Source organism: Cynocephalus volans, chromosome 10, assembly GCF_027409185.1.
Source record: "Cynocephalus volans isolate mCynVol1 chromosome 10, mCynVol1.pri, whole genome shotgun sequence".
Lineage (NCBI taxonomy): Eukaryota > Metazoa > Chordata > Mammalia > Dermoptera > Cynocephalidae > Cynocephalus > Cynocephalus volans.
Window position 1 is genome coordinate 127,995,208 of NC_084469.1, and position 22,999 is coordinate 128,018,206.

The window sequence follows — 22,999 nt, forward strand, 5'->3', positions numbered from 1 at the left end:
TTAAAAAGAATAAATTCTGAGGCAGCAAGTTAGCTCAGTTGGTTAGTGAGTGATGCTGATAACACTAAGGTCCAGGGTTCGATCCCTGTACCAGCCAGCCACCACCACAAAAAAAAAAGAATGAATTTGAACACATGGTACAACATGGATGAACTGTGAAGACATTACACTAAATGAAATAAAAGAGACAAAAAGATAAATATTGTATGATTCCACTTAAACAAGTTACTGTGGCATTGTGAAATATATGTTGGTCTTTGTCCCCATTTCCTGACATACAACTCCTAAATCCCTTGGAATTTCATGGGTGATAGTAGCATCTTTAGCTCTAATGAGGCAACTCTTGATGGGCTCCTGGATAGCCTCAGGTTAGGAGCTGGTTGCCAGGGAAACCAACCAGGTGATTACACAGTTGAAACTTGCAGCCTCACCCATGACCTCTGAGGAAGAGAGAAGTGCTGAAGCTGAAGGTTGATTGCCAATGACCAGTGATTTAATTAATCATGCCCACATAATTAGGCCTCCATAAAAACCCAAAAGGACAGGGTTCAGAGAAGCTTCTGGATAGCTGAACACGTGGAGTTTCGTAGAGGGTGACGTGGCATGGTGGCTCCTTGTCCCTTCCCACATGCCTTGCTTATGCATCTCCCCCCAGCTGGTTGTTCATCTGCATCCTTTGTGATATCCTATATAGCAAACCCATGAGCTGCTCTAGCAAATTAATTAAACCTGAGGAGGATGATGTAGGAACCTTGATCTATAGCCAGTAGGTCAGAAGCATAGGTCACAACCTGTGCTTGAGACTGACATCTGAAATAGGGGTCAGTCTTGTGGGACTGAGCCCTCAACCTGTGGGATCTGATACTATTTCCAAATAGAGTGTCAGAGCTGAATTAAATTAGAAGACACCCACCCAGCTGATGTCCACTGGGGAAGTGCTTGGTGTGTGGGGAAATAGCCCCACAGGTCTGATGTCAGAAGTGAAAGTGTCAAGTGACTGTGTGACAGTAGAGAGTACGAAAAAAACTTTGGTTTTGAGTTTTTTCCCCTTATATCTCTCCAGAAGTATCTAAGAGTAGTCAAATTCATAGAGACAGAAAGTAGAATGGTGGTTGTCAGGGACTCGAGGTAATAGGGAATGTAGAGTTATTGTTTAATGACTACAGTGTTTGGGAAGACAAAAATGTTCTGGAGATAAATGGGGTTTCTGGTTACACAACATGAATATACTAATGTCACTGAAGAGTACACTTAAAAATTATTAAAATGGTAAATTTTGTTATTTTATCACAACTAAGAAAAAAATATTTTTTAAATGAAACTGGTATGTATACATGAATATGGAACTAGCTCCAAGATAATGTTAGATAAACAAAGGTACAGAACAACCTTTATGTTACGTTACCATCTTGTCTGAAAGATGGGAAAAGGAAAAGAACTTAATAAGTTACTTTGGTTATCTGACTAGATACTTTAATGCTAAAAACAAAAAGAACTATACACAAATATTTACTAGTCAGTAAATTTGTTTTTTACAAAGCTATGGGTCAGCAGTTATAATATTAATAAATGATTAATTGAATGAATGAATACATTCATGGTGGAGAACGGACAACTCCTCCTTACAGAAGAATTCCAATTATTTAATGAGCAAAAACATTAGAGAAACAGAAAATTAGAACACTATCCTAGTAATTGTTGCAGGCAAGATCCTCTGGTGGATACTAAAACTGGTAGGCAAAAGTCTGAGGAGAAAAGGATATTTACATAGTCTCAAAGTGTCTCCCCAAAATATTTTTAATTACAGAGAGAAAAATAACTTTACAGTGGAGAGACCCAGCAGACACCACCTTAACCAAATGATCAAGGTTAACATCACAGTTAAGGAGGCAAACAGATAGCATGAACCTCCCGTAATGATAGACTGAGAAGGGCATATCACTTCTGTGGTGGTTTTGCCAAAAAAAAAAAAGTATATATTTAATCTACAAAATTATGAGAAAATATCAGACAGACCCAAATTGAGCTATGTTCTACAAAATAACTGATCAGTACTCTCCAAAAACGTCAAAGTCATGAAAGACAAGGGAAGACTGAAGAACTGTCACAGATTAGAAGAGACTAAGGTGACGTGACAATTAAATGCAATGTGGGATCATGGATTGGGTTCCAGAACAGTAGACTCAGTAGAAAAATTGGTGAAATGTGAATATAGTCTATAATTTAGTTAGTAGTACAGTACCAATGTTAATTTCCTAGTGTTGATAATTACACTATAATTCTGCAAGATGTTAACATTAGGGGAAGCTGAGTGAAGGGTACAGAGTGTATGGGAACTCTGAACTGTTTTTACAACTTTTCTTTAAGTCTAAAATATTTCAAATAAAGATTTTTTAAAGTGGAGAAAAGAATAAACATGCATGTACAGACACATTTGAATATGGATAAAACATCTCTAGAAAATGAATGGGAACAGTATTTCCTTCTGAAAGGAGAATTGAGAGGCTACATGTGAAAGCTACAAAGCAGACATTTTCTTCCCTGTGTATCTTTGGTACAGCTTAAGTTTCTTACTCATATGTTTCTTTCTTTCTTTCTTTCTTTCTTTCTTTCTTTTTTGGTGGCTGGCCAGATATATGTTTATTTCCATTTAAAAAAATTAATTCAAATATGATGTGCTATACTCTGGTTTCTCTTCAGATCGTATAAATCTTTTGCCTTTTACAAATATGATGTGCTGCTGTCTTGTTTGAATGATGTGTATTACTCAAATTGTGGCTCTAGTAAAAGCCAATTCTGAAATGTTTTCTTGACTCAAAAATATCTATATGTCTAACTATACCTAAGACCTCCTGAACTTTATTATAATCAATGTTAAGTCTTTGATGGGAGGGAATGGTACTTCAGACACCAAAAACAAAGCGTTATACATTTTGCATCACTCCTTCCTAAAGTCAAGTTCCAAATGGAATTCAATTCCAAAGTACTAAAATCCAAGTCAATCATTCTAAATGAAATGCTTAAGGTTAAGAAAAGATTTTTTAAAAAACTTACTCGCAGTCCACTCTCTGACTTAATATCCATGATAGTCAAAACTGTTTCATAAAGAATAGCATTTCCTACATTTTTACTAGTTTCTGTATTAGTGGCAACCTGAAAAGACATAGAGGGCAGTATGTAAGTGACAAAACAATGCTTCCAAAAAACATCCAGAGGTAACAAGAGATATTTTGTAATTACAGTTATCAACGAGGAAACACAAATAAAAACTGCTCCATATAACCACAATTATACTACTCCCAGCTAAACTAAAATGAATGTTTGATATAATATAAGTTTGGTCTACTCACCTGTGCTAATATATCATTCATAGCTTCACTGGAGTCATCATCATTTCGTCCTAAAATTCTTAATAACCGCAAAATTCGTACCTAATGTACAAAATATGAGAAGTATCAACAAACTGTGTCTGGCATAAAGGAATCTCCCTTGGTAAGAAATTCAAATAACTTAAATGAAGTCTTAGATCCCATCATAAATGGTCAAAAATCAAACAGAAGAATTTTAAATATTATCTCAGAGCAGCTACGTATGGTTTTATGCCCAATAAGGTTACGAAACAACTCACATTTTGCCACTCCACAGCTAAAGGATACCACCACCTGCAGAGCTATATTATACTGATAATTCAAGTGGCTAAGTAGTAAATAATTTTGACAATGAAAACTATAATTTCATTCTATTAATCTAATAAAATAGAGAATTGTGTCACCATTTATTAATATAATTAGTTCTATCAATTAATTACCAAATTTCTACCCAATACAAACTTAAGAGAAGGAAATAGTCTACTCAAAAGGTATTAAATTTATATGACATTTATTCAAAACTTTCTTTCAACCTCACCTGCAAAAAGGGGTCACTGATACCAGAAACATCATGTTCTGGTGAATATCCCGACATGATGAGGTTCTTTAGAATACGAACTAATTGGGGAACAAGCTGCAAAGAAGAAAGAGGCATCAAAAAATAGTGAATGTCAAAGAATGTCTCATGACAAAGTAGGTCCTTTGGTTTAGAAAAAGGGTGCAAAGGTCTGAGTCCAAGCAAATTCTACTGATACAATATACTAATATATTGTAGATATTTGATAAATATAACTTAGGAAAAACTCAGGAAGAATGTATTTTATCTGGATAAAAACAACCACACTTTTTACTCTAGAGTTATGAATGCAAAGATAATACAAATAATAGTGGGTCAGCAAGCCTATAGGAACCGAGTAAACAAATGCCTATGGTGCATACTGCGTTTCTACTTCTGTAGAACTTGGCATGCCAAGATGGCAAAAACATGTTCACATTTCAATCCATTCAAATATTTGGATATAAAATGTCATCACACCTAAATATAACTGGTGACCTTATTAAAAGTATAGCTTTAAAACATACCACCTCAAATAGAGAAAAAATTTCTATCCTCTTAATAAAGGGCTAGTTATGTCCTTTTCCAACAAACAAAAGGGAATATCAAAACTGACAACATTAACCAAGTGGAAAGGACACATGAAAAAATTATCTTTCATCTTAAGAGATACCAAGGCCATGAATAATTTCCTCTCCCTATTTTTAATTCATATAACACACATTTGTTAAAATTTTAGCACTAATTTTAATAAATTTTAATTACATACTGCTTTGCAGCCTGTTTTCTTGTCTTATCAATGATACTATACGTTCCCTACAGTCAGAAATTCCCTTTTAGTCCTTCATTTACTTTGTCTATTAGAGCCACAACACATAGTAGAGGCAATTTTATTGTCAAGCTGAACTTACAGATGCTTTAATATTGACGCTCATTTCATTTCTTTGGATTAATACTTGATATTAAACCCTGACACAAAATATTTGTCACAATAGGAACTTCTCCAGTTTCCAACTGAAAACTCAATTTAGCTATATAAACAACTCTAATGACCTAAAATTAAGTAAAGAAGTGTCCAAAGTAAACTGCATTGCATCTCTTTTTTAGGCAATCTGAGCAGCCCCAATGCTACTGCAACTCAATTACTTTTTCTCATTGTATTTAGACTCTGTCTCTTCCCTACTCCCAATACCTAAAAGGGGAGGATCAAGATTGAAATAAAAAGCCAAGCTACATCCAAGGCATGCACCCAAAACATTCAGAACATTAAGGCCACTTCTAAATATAAGAAAACACAATTTTATGAATTTAAATAAGTTGGCCATAACACTTCAGAATTAAGTAACTTATAAGTCACCTAAACAAAAATATAATTTGGACAACTCCAAGAATAAGACAAATCTAAGCCATGCAGATCTGCATATTCTAAACAAAATCCTGTCAAATCTGTCAACCACAGGCAAACTTTAATATTAGAGATAAGAACACAATTTTAAAAACTGCTTTAAATGTTGTAATAAAACTGGGACCATTTAGTTACCAAGTTCTGCACAATAAGCAGCTCACCTTGCATACTTCCCAATGGTCTGTTTTTTTGTACTACACATAACCCTAATTATTTTTTTTAATCTGGTTTATTTCTTGGAGAAGTCCTTTTTCCTTGGGCTACTAAATTCAGAAATTGTTTTATTCACTGCCAAAAGGCCAGCACATCATATAAGATTACCCTGGGACAGAAAGCACAAATGTCTAAGTGTTCACCATACAAATTCTTGGAACCAGCTTTATTTTTCAGACAAAAATGCAGATTGCTAAAAACTGATGACAGGACAAACAATAAGATGACAAAGGAAAGGCTGCAGCCATGAAAATCAGTTGGTGCCCACCTACTCTACCTCAAAATCCTTTTCATATTCCAAAACTTCTAGGCCAGTAAGTGTAGGTAAGGGGGAAATAAAACTAAGTCTGAATTAAAAGCTCAGAAGTATACACAAAGTTTTTTAAAATATGAAGTTACTGGCATATGGCTCTAAAATATCTACTCCAAAAAGAAGCAGTGTTTTATATCAAGGCTCCGGGCTGATCTACAACTGCCATCACCAAAGCCACTGGGGAACTGCTCAAAGCTTCTCAAGAGAAAATAAAGAAAAGGCAGAGAAGAAGGCTACAATTCAGGAAAGGCTGCAACTGAAATCCAAGGCTGACTTTGGAGTTGGGAGTTTAAGTGACAAGACAAAAACTGGACTAGGGAGTTAGCCAAAAATGCTAGAACAAATAACTCACAGTATTAAGCACAGCTCCAGCATTAGTATATTTTAAAAGCCACATTTGTGGATGGATACACAAAAGCTACTAAGGACCTAATGCCAGCATGCACCATCTAAAAGAGGGTTAATTCTTACCTTTTCATTCTAACATACAGCAGGATTCCAAACAGACAACAGGAACAAAACATACAAAGCAAGCATTAGGGACAGATACGAGTCTCATACTATTTTACAATAATTTAATCAAGACATGAACATCTAAAGGGGGGGGGAGCCAAAGAAAAGAACTGCTGTTAGAGCATATTAGATCTAAGGTACAAAGTGAGCCCTAATTATGGAGTGATTAGCATCCTATAAAAGGAGTTAAATGCGAGTAACTATCTAAAGAACAATCTTTCTCTGAGTCTTCCTTACTGCTGCCTTCTAAAAGTAACTGGAGAAACAGAAAAGTCTACTATAAAATGCTAGTAAAAAAGGAAGGAGGGGAAACTTAAGAAAGCTAGGACTCCCATCATGGGAGTCAACGGCCTAAAATGAACAGTAGGGTAAAAGTAATAAAAATCAAATTTCAGTTTGTAGTTTTCACCTTTAAAAAAAAAAAAGGAAAGAAAAAAAATAGAAATTACTTTCTTTAAAAAACACACACACACAATTCCTATTTGTAATCTGACCTCAGGTTATGTTTCCTGACGCAAATGTGAAAACAGCAGATAAAAACACGTGAGAGATTTGTGTGTCTGCCAACAACGAGGAGACTTCTATTACGAAAGGGAAAACACTGAACTAATGCCAGTTCTTATATGCCTAAATTTGACTTCCAGCCCTACCACACAACAGGACTGCTTAAATCCTTTTCAGCTCCATAGCTTGCTTTCAAAAGAAAATCATAAGTGAAAAAATCATGTACTTTTCAGAAAAATCATTTTTCAGTCAAGAAAGACTTAGGCATACAGAATGGCACCTACCTTTCTGAAATGAGCAAGCATGTCCGGGCTTCGCTCACACATTTCTGTGAGGAGGACTACAGATGTGTGAAGGACACCTGAATGAAAGATCAAAGGAAAACTAAAAATGAGGTTATATTGTTCAACTTCATAGAACAGGGCTTTGAATTCCTGAAGGTCAATTCCAAAAGGATAGTTGCTACTTTTGCTTTTTAATCCCCCAAAGAATCTAAGCATTGAGGCAAAGACAAAGGAAGTACTTGCCTGCTGATTTAATACTGATCAAGTCAGTCAAATCAGAATTTTTTGGGGGGGGCACTGTAAATCAGAATATTTTTAACAATTATGTGACCAATATAATTATTAAAAAATGATAACCAATACATGTGTCTCTCCATCTGAGAATATCTATAAAAACATCCTTGCAGTTGACGTAAGCTAGGTATGTATCATCTACTCCATTCTTAATCAATAAGCTGAGTTCTGACAGATAATTCAACAGGCAAAAATCTTAAGATTTTTAATGTCCAGGGGCTGGCCAGATAGCTCACTCGGTTAGAGCATGATTGGTGCTGATAACACCAAGGACAAGGGTTCAGATCCCTGTACCAGCTGACCTCGGAAAAAAAAATTTACAGATAAAATGTATCAAAACTGTGTTATCGTGAATGACAAAGGGAATTTGCTTGTTCCAGAGTCAGTAAAAAGAATCTCATCATACTTTTCACTACATAATAAATACATGCCCTAAACATTTATCTGTTCAACAAGTATATTTTGAGTGTTCTACAATACCATTTTTCCTCTTAGCACTTAAGACACATGAAATTTCTTTACTCAGAACTTGTTTCACTGACTTCAAAATAAGAATAAAATGTAGGAGAAAAGAACAACCACATTCCATTTAATTCCTCTTAAGTTTTATAAAAAGATATCTGAGTACCCATTACAAATCTCTTAGAAATAACCCAAAAGAATTTTCACAAATCTTATACTCTTACCATATGACAATGAAAAAAAAATTTTTTTTCTTTTATTATAAAATAGCCAAGAAGTAAAAAGATTTTACACATGAAAATCAAGAGTAGGATCATTGAATATTAGTAATTTAATATAGTAAAAGAGGACCAGAGATGAAAGAAAAGTTTACTATGAAGGAATCCATCTCTAATTATAAAATTAGAGTATTTGAGTAGAAGAGAGATTGGGCAGAACAGAACTTCTTAGAACAGTATCTAAGCAGAGTATAAAGGCAACTCCACTGCACTGAGACATAGGGCTAATATAGCCTTTACACTTTCCCTTTATCCGTCAGTACTTCATAAATGTATCCAAATTACATTACCATGGTTCTTCTCATTCAATAAATTTTTTGTTGCTGGTAAAAACATCTCCATAAGTTCAGGAACCTTCCTGATGACATGAACAGCACATAGTGCTGCCTAAAAAAAATAAAATAAAAAGACAAAAGATTTATTTTAATAATTAAACCAGGGCAACCAATCTTATTTAAAAAAAAAAAAAAACCTCACCAACTAGTAATCTATTAGAAAAATTAAAAAGAAAGAAGCTAGTTTTTCACTATTATAGGAATTTAATTCTTAATTTGATAAATCACACAGATTTTCTGTACAAGTTATTTTAGATTGTCTAGTTTTATTTTACATTGAAACTGCTCTTTATTAGATGTTTAATTAGAAACTGGTTCCATGTTGAATGTATAGTTGAAAGTAAAAAATAATTAAGACTGAAAGGAATAACTTTAAGATTTATCTGCAGAACTTTTTAAAAATTGAAATAGGCATTTTAAGAGTTTAAAGCAAGTATTGATTTTCAAAAAAAAAACCAAAAAAAAACCTGTTTTGAAAGGTCAGAATTTTGATGGTTTGAATACAAGCATTTCACTTCTCCAACAAGTACCTATGAATAGTACAATATTGTGCTTTGTGTTTATGATTTGTCTAGAAACTTACCACAAAAACAGAATTTTAAAAACTGCATTTTTAATCAGTGGAACTCAATGTATAGTTAGTTTTACTGAAGACTTTCTTATCTAAACCCAGTAAAACAGATTCTAAACAAACAGTCCAATCAGTGGGTCTTAGTTTATCTAAAATATTTTATCCTTTATCTTGAATCCACACTTCTATATCCTATTTGATTGGGATGGTAATTAGGATAACTAAAATTCTGGGCATAATTTTTTTAAAGAATACAAGGCAAACTAAACTTTACTAGGTACATAAGCTTCTCAGTGAGTTACCATTCTTAATTTTTTTTCCTTCAAATGCTGAACTCCATGGCTGTATCTTAAATTGTGCAAAATATTGATATTAAAGAACACTAAAACTTAAAAAAAAAAAAAAAGAAAGAAAGAAGCTAGATATGAGATTTATTGTTTATTAACTGCTTTGGGCTTTCCAATTTATACTACTGCATTAATGAGAACTTCTAGCTCTCCTGGCCCTTTGTTCATATATTGCTAGACAAGTGGGCAAAAACTTTCCTGACTAGACCACGGTTAATTTGAATGTATCAAACAAGTTAAATATAACTTATGTGTAATCTTAGGGAAGTAAAAAAATAAATAAGGACCTTCATCTATTAGATAATCATTCCTCTGGGTAAGATGACCAACAGGTATAAAAATATCATGCAACTGAAAGATATAAATTGCAGATGCTATAAATCTGCTGTTATGTTTAACAGTATTTATACCGCCCCCAACTGACTCTCTGCTGACATCAAGAAAATCCTTTGAAAGATACTTAACTAGCCTCTACTAAAGAAAAGATGGTCACATTATCTTGTTCACTGGAAAGGTACATTTAAAGACTGATTTTGGTAACCCCCAAAGTAACCATAACTACTGTTTATCTGGGTCAAATACCATAAAAGTTTAGATAGATTAACAAGAAAAGATTTCTAATTCCTCCCATGTTATATTTGGGAAAGAAAAGATTTTTTTTCCAATCTGCAGGAATGTTTTATTTAATGCAATAATGTACCCTCTGAACAAGAGTAGCTCACACATTGTTAAGAAAAAGGACTTGCTTACAAATTAAAGAAAGAATTTAACTTTGTTTGCAGCCATCATGAACAGTATATCATCCTGGGAAATGGCTTGGCCCTTTTAACACCTCTTCCTCACACCATTAATACAGAAGCAAGTAAATGCCAAACAGACAATAGCTATGTGTTCATTTCTTAGACTTCTAAATTCTATATACTTTGTTAACAAAGGTTTTGGGATTCAAGCACAATTAAAAATACTCAATAAAATGTTTATAATCAACAAATAAAAGCAGATAAGTTATGAGAATAAGATAATTCTCTTCCATGAGTATTCCATTCAAACATACCAGTTTTAGAAAACGGGTCCTAATGCACTTTCAGAGATACAAAGGCACTAATACAAAGACATGGCACTAATTACTAGGATAAAAGTAAATCCACAAAGATCTGTTCATCATCACTCTGTTTTAATACTGTTCAGAATCAGATAATTTAGGAATTGATTAGATGTGCCACCTAGAATATCCAGGAACATCTGTTTGTTTATAAATCACTTCCTTGAGGGCCGAGCCTGTGGCGCACTAGGGAGAGTGCGGCGCTGGGAGCGCGGCAACGCTCCCGCCGCGGGTTCGGATCCTATATAGGAATGGCCGGTGCACTCACTGGCTGAGTGCCGGTCACGAAAAAGAAAAAAATAAATAAATAAATCATTTCCTTGAAAAAAGAGGAATTAAGATTCATGTATAACTACTTAAAAGATATTTACGACACAGAGAAAAATACTTTCTATCATCACCGGGGCTTTCAAATATGAGTAATCTGTCTTCTCATCTCCATAATACTTCCTAACCTGAATATAGACATTTGGTTTCATTAAAAGTTACCTTTTTTCTTAAGTAAGAGTTGGAGGTTTTCAGGAGCTTCTCTACCTCTCCTGCAAGATCTCTGCACATCTCTGAGGAGCCCATGCAGCCAAGGGTACAAAGTGCTAGCCCCTGTACGAACTGCGTGCTATGATTAAGATCACTGCAAAAGAAAGCAAAAAGGTAGAAACAACATGCTCTGCCTGATGTTATCTGTGAAGAAGCTTCACAATCTAACAAACTGGTTCAGAATGACTCAAGATTTCTCCAATAATGAAAATAATTAATAGGATTATTTGTTGCAGAAAATATTTATTCCAACTTTATTACAAATTATCAGTACACTGAACTGATTGATAGTCCCTCCTACAGGCTTACAACCCAAATATCAAATAAGGAGAAATTGGACATGTTATCTGTTGTATGTTAAAGACACCTGTTTTAGACTGGCTGGTTGGCTCAGTTGATTAGAGCATGTTGTTGAAAACACCAAGGTCAAGGGTTCAGAACCCCTTACCAGCCAGCAGCCAAAAAGAAAACAACAACAAAAGCCCTCCCATTTTAGAAAATTCAGCAAACAGTTGAAAGTAAAAACCGGCAATGATAAAAAAAAACTGTGTCCTTAGATTTTCTTAATGTGCTCTACTACTAACTACAAAAAAGGTAAGATGAACATTTATCAAAGCCCTTTTAAAAAAATCAGAAAACACAATCTCTACTGCTAGAGCATTTAGGGTGATATAGACATCCAAACAAAAGTTTAGTTACCTTCTGAAACCTTTGGTCTCATGCTTTAGTATTAACCTTGATGCTACATTAAATAACTTTTATACTTTTATATATTTATTCATGAAAAGAAAAATTAATAACTGTCCATTACTATGATAAAAATGAATAAAACCACCTTTAACAAACTAAGCTTTAGATATTTACAGTAAGCCTCCATGTCTGGTAGTACATATACACAAAATCTTCTTTCTAACAGGCATTGATTACTATATAAAATTACTTCCAAATAAGCGAGGAAATATACTTTCAGAAAAGCTGAAATATTAAAAGGTTGAACCAGCAACTCATTTATATATTATAATCAACTCTTGCTATTCAGAAGCTGAATTATTATATGAGTTATGCTATTTCTACCAGCTTTCAGACCATTTCAGTATCCTTTAGTGGTTCTCAAAGTTTGGGTCACAAGTCTCTAAAGTCCCCAAGACTGTTTCAGAGTGTAACGCAATCCAAACTATTTTCATAATCCTAACACATTATTTGTCAATTGTGTTGACATTTGTACTGATGGTGCAAAAGCAGTGGTGGGAAAAATTGCTGGCGCATTAAGCACAAATCAAGGCAGGGGCACTAAACTGTACTAGTAGTCACTGTATTTGCTGCCACATATTTACAGTTAAAAAAAAAAAGACAAGAAAAAAAGGCAATTTCATTTAAGATATCTCATGACAAAGCAGTAAAAATTATTAGTTTTACTAAATCTCAACTCTTGAGTACACATCTTTTTAATATTCTGTATGACAAAATGGGAAGTATGCATAATTTACTTTTGATGCCTAGTGAAGTAAAATGGCAGTCTCAGAGAAAAACACTTGTGTACTTGTTTCATTTGCAAGCTGAACTATAAACCAGCTACTTTAGAAATGGACATCATTGTTATTTGAAAAATAACTGACAGACAACTATGGTTATGAAAATTTGGGTATTTGGCAGACATTTTCTGGACAAAGAGCCAAGTGAGCCTATTACTTCAAAGTAACAACTTACAATATTTGTTGCCAATGATAAAATCCAAGCTTTGAAGTGAAAATGAGAATTCCGGAAAACTTGTATCACCACCATCATCTTGACAATTTACTAATACTTAAGACTTTTCTGATGAGATCTGTGGTAATATTAACCAATGTGATTTTTTAATATTCTATGATGAGATATATTAACTTTTGGAAGATCTGCATAACTCAGTAAACCAATTTTTTCCAAATGGCCTAGGCATGATGTTACAAAATTATGCATGAGTAAAAAGGTTCACTCAAGGTACAAGACAGACCAATGGTTTTAATTTTAAAAAGTACCAAAACTTTAATGACATGGCTTCAGATTCCACACTGAACCTAACATTTAAGAAACTATCACTTATCCAGTTTTAGTATAGTATCAAGGAAGAATATCCATAGTTATTTGAGAAGGCTATTAAAATACTCTTCCCTTTTCTAATTACATTATCAGTGAGAGGCTGGATTTCTTCATCAATTTCAATCAAAGCAACATGATACAATAAATTGAATACAGAAGCAGATATGAGCATCCAGCTGTCTTCCATTAAGTTAGACATTAAAGAGATTTACAAAAACATAAAATAATGTCACTCTTCACACTGAATTTTTTTTCTTTTAGAAAATAAATTATTTTCATAATGAATGTTATTTATATTAACATGTAATGAGTTCCTCATTAGTATTTTTTAATGAACTAATAAACAGTCTTCGAAGCAAAATGAAGAAAGGAAAAGAAGGTAAATTGTAAATTAGCCAGGTTTGCTACTTTTCACCAATCTGAATAGTTTAAGATAAAGATTAATAGTAAAATAAACCTTGAATATTAACTATGGCTTTACCACTTAGGTTCTCAGTTCCCAAAAATATTTAGTTGACTTTTCATTAACTTTTCAATGATTAAGGATATTTTCGTAATGCAAGTTCTTAAAATATCAGAGCCGAATTTTTAAAGGTTTAATTCTAAGATCATTAATGTCTTAGAGTTTTTCTAAGCAAAACGAAAAATGAAGCAAACATTCATTATTTAGCATAAAAACTATTGGTACACTATGATGTCCTCTAATACAAACAAAAAAAACCCACCAAAAAAAAAAAAATTAACACACACACACACACACACACACACACACACACACACACACACACACACACACACACACACACACACACACACACACACACACACCACATTCATTATCCTATTTTTTTTTAAAAAAAAGACTGAATGATCCAAAGTTTGGAATGAAATGCAAGATCAATCCCCAATTATTTGAAAAAGTAGCTCTCTCCTGAATTCACTTGGTGCCTGGCTGAGCCTCATTAAAACTAAACATAAAGATTTCTTCTTTACCTATGTGCCTCATTCTTCAATTTTTATCAAACACAAACCCAAACTTAAGTTTCTTATTAAAACTCTTATATGAACTTGCTGCCAGGCAGAACTGCCAAATTATCAGCATATGACTGAAAGCTTGAGTAATAAGGGCAACAGAGCATGCAAGAACAAAAGTTAAAGAACTCTGTTCGAGGCCTATCCAGAGTAAATGTGTAAGAGAGTCATGCTAAACACCTAGGATGTACCCTCCATGACACCAAGGATTTCTGTCCATTTTTTCACTCTCCATCCCAGTGCTTGCAACAGCTCCTGGCACTTAGCAGGCACACAATAACTATTTGTTGCATAAATGAATCAACTTACTATTTTCATTATTAATTCTTATTTCACAGCCAAAAACCAAAAATTCTCCCAAAACTAAGTTCATTATTCAAGGTATTCAACGTCTTGGAAATATAAGAAAGCCCAGATTTGACCAATGCTTTTTCTTTTCTATGAAAACCCAAATGTTTACTTCATTGCTAACTTGCATTTTTATGCCTGAAGATGCACAGCAATAACTTAATTTAATCAATTATCTCCCACAGAAGTTTTAATCCTTTGCTTGGCCTTTTCACATATAAGCTACTGAACCAAGTGCTATTCAAATACATCTTGGACAGTAAATACAGAATCAGGAAATAGAAGCTCTTAGTGTCAAATTATAAGAAAAATCTAAAAGAGCAAAGTATTTGCTAGAAAAAGGAAAGGTAACACTTACTTCTTGATACAGTTGGTCATGAGAAGATGGACATCTTGTCTTTCATCTAACAGCAGCATTGCCCCTAAATAGCCAATGCGTTTGTCTGTAAATTTTTGAGAGGCAATAAGCTTGAGGCACTCCAACTGCAAAAAAAAAAAAAGAAAGAAAAGAAATTAAGAACTTGCTACCACTATCTAGAAAAGCAATGTTTTTAACCCAGAGTCCACAGATGACTAAAGTATAAACCTGCATCAGCAAACTACTAATTAAAAGGCAAAGATTTAATACCTTTGGCTATCTTGATAACAGTAAATCAAGTTCTGGAATAGATCATTTTGTCAAGGTTCCATGATATTTGCCATCCAAATAACCTGTGAGTTTTACCTTTGTTCTACAGAGTCATACAAACACAAACTAGTAAAATATTACAATAAGATAATAATAAACCAAATTCCTAATTTAATCCACAGGTTACATAAAGTGAGCACCTGATTCATGTATTTAAGATCTGATTGCTACTTTGAGAATTACAAAAACTCAATAACTGGAAATACATCAAAGTGCCAAACAATGTCCTAAACATCAGGAATGTACAATTAATTAAAGAAGACAGAGACAATAACTTTAATATAATGTAGAAAATGCTACATTTAGGGCGTGAATCAAGTACTATGGGAGAGTTAAAGGCTTAGGAATCTAATGCAGAATGGAAAAAAAGTCCAGAAGATAACTCAGTAGTAGAATTAACATAAAATGTTTTACATAATTTCTTCTTTACATAATTGTTAGAAACAACTCCTCAGGGCTTTAGAGTCCTCGTATTTAAATAGTTTGTCTCTCTAAGTGGCCTTTCTTCAAAGTCACGATCACTTTGATATACTTTATCATTCTATCCTGACAAACATGGAAAAGGACAAACAATCCCTCTGAAGCAATGGTTTTCAGAGGGTGTACACAAGTCAGACTCTCCAATAAGCGTTTTCAAAACTATGCTTCCTTTTAGAATCACAAATCTCCAGGAAAGGGGCTCAAATGAAATTGAGGAAAGTAAAACAGTTCCACAAACAGAATTGTTTCAAGTTATGTAAAAACTGCTCTCTGAATGTACAAGTAAAAACACCTAAGGGTAGCTGAGTGACTTTACTATCATGAGCATATCAAAAAAATCTCCAAGGGAAAATAACCAGAATCAAAAAGGAAAACTTAAATGTCTGGTGACATCATGTAAGTAAAAACCCTTCCCTTCTTTCTACACATTCAATTTAAATTTAAAAAACAATTTCTGAAATAGAAGTTGACAAAAGTCATTACTAAAACATTAGCAGAAAAATTACTGCTGCAGTGAATGAGAAAATGAACAGCTAAAATGTTATCAGAAATATCTTACTCATTTTCAATCTGAAGGTTTTTCAACATTCCCCTTTAATAATTCTACAAATAAGTATTTAGTAGTGAAAAAAATATTCCAAGAGTTAGATATCACAGATGTTTTGATCATCCTTACTGAATCTTTCTTCTGGCAAACAAATATTACATAATTAAATTTCCAGAAATATTTTACTAAGCTCACCTAATGAGTAGGACATACTCTTAGGCATTAATATTATTTCATATTTTTAGGGCCAAGTTTTAAGATGGTCACACCAAAAGTCACCAGTGACCAGTGAATAAAATTTGTTGCTTTTTGTGACATTTGTTTAAAACTTACCTAAAAACTCAACAGCAAAAAGAAAAACTAAAATATAAAGGGACAGACACTAAATTGATTCTTTATAATATTCCCCATTTGTGCAGTGACTTTGCTTCAAGAATAAGCATTTGTTTTTTTTAAGGTGACAAGTTTGAGGGGAAATATAAGATTACACGACTGGAAACGGCATCTGAAATACACCCTCTGGTGACAGATTAACTATAATCACACTTTACACTCAGGTGGCCAGCAACAGTGCCGCAAATGTATCATATTCCATCTTTAAGAATGTTATCTAAGTTTTCAAATGTTGAAAAAGAAAGATAAAGGTTATGTGGGAAAGTACAATAGGGAGGGGGGAGCTGCATGTGCCAGGAAGACATCCATTTTGGGGCAGCAATCTCCAAAAACACAACTCAACATATTGCATGAATTGAAAGAACAGAAAGAAAAAAAGCAACCCATTAAATGTATCTGCTCCTAGGTAATAATCTCAAATCCAACCATTACTACTACCTGACTTAAAGCTGCTGAAAAACCCACTCAAAACATTTCTAGCCACAAATCTAGCAAATGCTTTAAGACTACAGTAAACAGTCTCGCTTTTATATTCACACCCCTCAAAGTTAACAGAAAACTTTTACTCCAAATTCTGTGAGCAAAGACAAAAGACAAATGAAAACCTTGGAAAAAATATTTGTGACTCATTTCACAAATACAAGATCTTATATAACAGGCTCCTATAAACTGATTTTTTAAAAAGACCAACAATCCAATATAAAAATGGAAAAAGTACCTGCCAGCTGTCCCCCCAAAAAAAGTAAAAACAGAAAAAGATTAGGTCAGAGTTCACAGAATACAAAAGCAGCTCAAACATATGAAATGGAATTCAACCTCCTCATAAAACAAATGCAAACCCAACTAAATTTACCAAAAAAATCATTGAATTGTACACCTGAATAGGGTGAATTATGTGATTTGCAAAATATGCCTCAAAAAGTTATTAAGGGCTGGCTGGTTTACTCAGTTGGTTGGAGCATGGTATTATAATACGAAGATCAAGGGTGGATTCCTACACCAGCCAGCTCCCAAAAAAAAGAAAAAGAAATGTAAATCAAAACCATTTAGAGACACAGTACTACTTTCTAACCTATTTAAAAATTAGCCAAAAGATTAACAAAGATCAAAAATTGTTATAACAGTGTTGAGGACATTAGTGATAAAAGTATAAACTGGCACCAGCTATAAAGAGGAAGATCTGCTTACCTTAATTACAAATACACATAACCTTTGACTCAACAATTCCTCTTTTAAGAATTTACACATTTATATTCATACACAAGGAAAATATCATTCAATTGCAGTACTATTTGAAACAGCAAGATTGAAAATAAATGTCCATTAATAAGGTACAAGTTTAATAAATTATGATTCATACATATAACAGAGTACTATGCTAAATATACTACTATAAGAACATCAAAGAAGCTGCAAAAAATAAAATGAGGACACTTTTTTTTTTATCATTATACAATATAAACATTTTTTAAGGCCTTTTACCTATTTCTCCCTAACTCCCCCTCCTCCAAAATGAGGATGCTCTTTATGAGGAAGTTTTTTATATACTGTTATGGGCTATCATTCAAGACAGATTAATGAGTGGACAGTGCAAACGGTATCTTACAATAGCCTGTAGATGCACAAAGTATCTCTGGAAGGAATTCAAGAAACTGATACCACCACTTGCCTATAAAGAGGGAAATGAAGTTGCTGGAAGATGAGGCTAGAAAGGAAAGTATTCATAATAAATCCTTTTTTGTCTTTTAACTGTAATTATTCAAAATATTAATAATAGTGAAGTAGAAGGAAAAAATTAAAATTAAAACTGCAGGATAAAAGCAACTTATACCTAACTTGTGACTAGAAAAGCTAATATAGGGCCGGCCCCGTGACTCACTCAGGAGAGTGCAGCGCTGGTAGCGCCAAGGCCGCAGTTTTGGATCCTATACAGGGATGGCCGGTGCGCTCACTGGCTGAGCGTGGTGAAGACCACACCGTGCCGAGGGTTGTGATCCCCTAACCAGTCAACAAAAAGGAAAAGAAAAAAGAAAAGCTAATATAATATTATAATTAAAAAGCAAAAAGCTGGCCACCAAAAAACAAAAACAAAAAAGAAACTTAGGGAAACCATTTGTTTCCCCCTCCAAAGATGAACATCATACATTTCAAAAATTAACAAAAAAGCACTTGAATCTTAAAATAGTTTTATGAGAAAGACTTTGAAAACATTTAAGACAAGAATCTTATGAAAATACAACTCAGTAAATAGAAACAATCAGTCTTTTTTAGATAACTTAAATTCATAATGAACAATTATTGTGCTATTCTATAATACCTGTGGATGCTTATAGGAGTTTATTGAGAAGTATGTTTGTTCCTTATCTCTAATCCCCACAATGGCTGTGCTTTTCTCTACTGGCAGTTATTCTGTATTCTTCACCTACTATCAATTTCTCCTTTGTCAATGCCACTCTCAACTACTGCCTTAACATATAAGCTTTTCCACAGCAGCCTTCGCCCGCTCCTCCCACAGGACTGATTAGTGATAACTATTTCCTACTCACTGATTTTTTTACATTTACTTCCAATTGTGAGGCTCCGTTTTGAGATGCTGTGGTTTCCATCAGTCTGACTTCTAAACAGACATTTTGCTTTAGTCTGGTAAACTCCTGCAGTGTACCAACCAATGTGGTAGACATTCTCATTGATACACAGTTTAGACGAGCACATATAAGAAAAGCAACATTTATTATAAGTATGATACATAAACTATGACAGTTATGCACAAGCTACTATGAAAACAAGTTAGGAAGGGCACCTAATTCAGGTGAGGAAGAGGAAGAAAACAAGAGAAACGTTCCTATATCTTTACATAACACATAGTAGACTAGAAAGAAGTCAATCTGAGTTAGGAGCTGGGCCTCCCTAATCCTGATTCTAGTAAGAGACCTCTTATGCAAGGTATCTAACAATCTGGGCCTCCACTTCCCTATCACTAAAGTAACTGAGCCACATCAAGGAAGAAATTCCTTTTTTGTGCCTTCAAGGCAGTCACTAATTCTCTGCAGCTGATCCTATAAGTGGCCTCAGAATACTTCTCTGCAGAAACATTCTTGTCAGTAAGTTATCAGTCCCCCTTACAAAAAATACAGTGCCTTAAGAAGTAGTTCCCAAACCTGACTAGTCAGAATCACCCGGGAGAGTTTTAAAAAATATAGGTCACTCCCAGGACATTCTGATGGAGTAGATTTGAGGTAAAGACTGATAATTTTATTTTTGCAAAATTTTCCTAGATAATTTTTAATGTTCTAATTTTCTTTGAAATTCAAAGCAATTTTTAAAAAGAGAACTTCACCAGGTTTCTGGCCCTGTTACATTTTCCTGAAGCAAGTTGCCTTTTTCAACAAATGTTGCCTTTTATCAACGTTTAATCTGGTTGTCCTCATTAAAAAGCTGCACCCATCTTGTAAGCTTTTAAAACAGTTTCACAGAAGGTCAAATGCATATCTGCATTTGCTTTTGTTTTTTTATTTTGGCCACTAGCCAGTATGGGGATTTGAACTCTTGACCTTGGTGTTATAACACCATGCTCTAACCAACTGAGCTAATCGGCCAACCCCCTGCATTTGCTTTTAAACTTAACATTGGAGTTTTATGATATGAACAATCACCGTGATGAAAAAATGCAAAATCACATTAACCCTCGTTGACCTACCAATCAGCTTTACCAAGTCTTAACATCTTATCCTATTCACTTTATTGTAAAATTTTTAATATTACAAATTCAATCAAAGCCCTCTACGTTCTGTGCCTCATTCCCATTTCTCTTCTCTCCATCCCATAAGTAACCAAAACCCCAAACTGTTGTTCATTACTGCCATGTTATGTTCTTCTACACATACAGAGATGAGCGGTTTTAAATGTTTTGAACTTTATATATCATACCATACTCCTGCTCTTTTCACTCAAGACCTTTGAGTATTACACCAGGACAAAAAGGTCTAATTCAATCATATTCACTGCTATACAGTATTTCATTTGGGAATATACCACAACTTACCTACTCTTTTTGAGGACAAATAGATTGTTCCCAGTGTTTTACTACCAGAAACAATGCTGCAATGAACATTCTTATACAAGTCTCTTTGTGCACCAGACAAGAATTTCTCTAAGTTATAACCCTAAGGAAGCCTAATGAGATTCAGGTTTTTCAGTTTTTGGTTTTTTGGGGTTTTGTTTTTTAAATTTGATTTTCCAAATATACGCCACTTCATAGGTGGCAATATGAACTTTCATCAGGAGGCATATAATTACTTCCAGTGTTGTCTCTCTTTTGTGACATTAGCAGCACGATGATCATCAGCAGTTGCAAAATGGTAATATTCTAATCCTTTCAATACTTCATTTATTAGCTAGACTACTGCTCTAAGAAGCAACTTTTTTATATAAACCATAGGGTTACCAGTAGTTTCTTCAGAAGAAACTACTGGTAAGAGAAACAGAATAAATGCTTTATTCTTTCCTTTTATTGACCAGTTTTCAAAATGACGAGTTAGTTCCCTAGTATCCTTCAAAGATGACCAATGAAGTTTTTAGAATTTTTTTTTAATATTATTATGATCTCATGAACATAAACTTACCTGGTATGTTTCAATCGATTACAATTATTATTCTTATTAATACTCAAATTATCTCATTTTGGGGCATGACAGCCTCTTCTGGTGACTACTGAAACTTTTTGACATGACCTTTGTAGTCTTTCCTGCTTTCTGGAAGAGGAAGATGGTTCAAGCTTGTTTTGTACATTTCCTATCCTGGATTTGGGATCAGCCATCTTTCAGTAAGCCCTTTTGGAGTAAAATGGTATTTAGAGACCACAATCTGGGTTTAAGGCTGCTCATTGCTATTGATTTGGTCATTGCTTTATGCATTTTCAAGGAATAGAACTAGCTTAAATACTTTTTAAAGATAAAATAAAAGTTAAAATATTAACAAGGCAAATTTAGCAATGTAAAAAAAAAACCAGCATGACCAAGTAAGGTTAATTTCAGACATGCAAGGAGAGTTAACATTAGAATATCTATTAATATAATTCACTACACTAACAGGTTAAAAGGAGAAAACCATAATTATTTCAGTAGATACTGAAAAAGCATTTGATAAAATACAACATCAGATTCCTTAATATGATAAAAGATGTCTACGTAAAATCTATGGCAATTATCATATTTAACCATAATACGTAGAGCATTTGTTAAGGTTTTAACAAGACTAGGATGCCTACTATCACCACTTCTTTTCATTACTGTTATCATCTACACAGTGTAGTAAGGAAATAAAATGCATAAGGGTGGAAAAAGAAGGAAATTTTTTGCAGACAAGAGTATTAACTATATGGAAACAATGGCATTTACATAGACTCTTAGAATCAAATTCAGTAATGTTGCTAGGTAGATAAATACACAAAAATCAATCATATTTCTATGCATCTACAATGCAATTATTAAAAATTTTAAAATACCATTTGCAATAGGAACTAGAGCTCTAAGGAACCTACGAATAAATTTCTCCAAAAAGGTACTATGGCACTTTAAAAAGTTCATGGAAAAATACACTTCCCTTTTTTTAAGCAGGTGGCTGGTAAAGGGGTCTAAACCCTTGACCTTGGTATTAAAACACTGCATTCTAACCAACTGAACTAACCGGCTAGCACCAGTTCACGGAAAAACATAATTAAAAGATTACACCAATTTGTGGAAAAATAGAATTAGAAGATAATACAAATCTTTCCATGACCTTTTTGAAGTACCCTCGTGTAAGACTTTGTGGACAACACTGTAAAACTTCAGGGAACCTAAAGAAATGGAGTGCTAACCTACATAGATGGAAGAGAAGACTGTCCTACACAAGTAATTACATATAGCAGGCAAGGTTGGAATTGGGGAGAAACAGAAAATGTATGCCCAGCCTTGGAAGCAGCCTACTACTGCCATGTGGAAATGTGGATCCAGTGTTGTCAAATCCGATTTTTCTAAGAGAAACTAGAAATTCAGATTTCTATGAGAAGTTCCTCGATTTTTTTTTCATTTCTTATTTTATTTTAATTTATCAATATACAATATAGTTGATTTTCATGTCCCTTTATCAATTCCTCCTTTTCCTCCTTCCCTCTCCCCCTCCCCCCCATCAATATCATATCTGTGCGTGTCTTAACAAAATCAAGGAATTGTTGTCGAAGTTCCTTGATTTTTATATGCTGGCAGCAAACTCAAAACAATTTATTTATTTATTTATTTTCTGGAGGCTGGCTAGAATCAAAACAATTTTAAATACTGTGCAGGACAAACAAAATACATCCTTGGAAGAATATG

General features: G+C 33.8%; 1 protein-coding gene across 1 annotated transcript in view; it reads right to left on the bottom strand.

The window, feature by feature from the left end:
• AP1G1 (adaptor related protein complex 1 subunit gamma 1) overlaps positions 1-22,999 on the bottom strand; it is a 76,647-nt gene that overhangs the window by 26,178 nt on the left and 27,470 nt on the right. The window contains exons 3-9 of the mRNA XM_063109666.1: positions 14,897-15,021; positions 11,035-11,176; positions 8,481-8,577; positions 7,157-7,233; positions 3,907-4,002; positions 3,351-3,431; positions 3,055-3,153 (exon numbers count right to left, since the gene is read on the bottom strand). Coding sequence (XP_062965736.1) covers positions 3,055-3,153; positions 3,351-3,431; positions 3,907-4,002; positions 7,157-7,233; positions 8,481-8,577; positions 11,035-11,176; positions 14,897-15,021 — 717 coding nt within the window. The remainder of the gene's footprint in view (positions 1-3,054; positions 3,154-3,350; positions 3,432-3,906; positions 4,003-7,156; positions 7,234-8,480; positions 8,578-11,034; positions 11,177-14,896; positions 15,022-22,999) is intronic.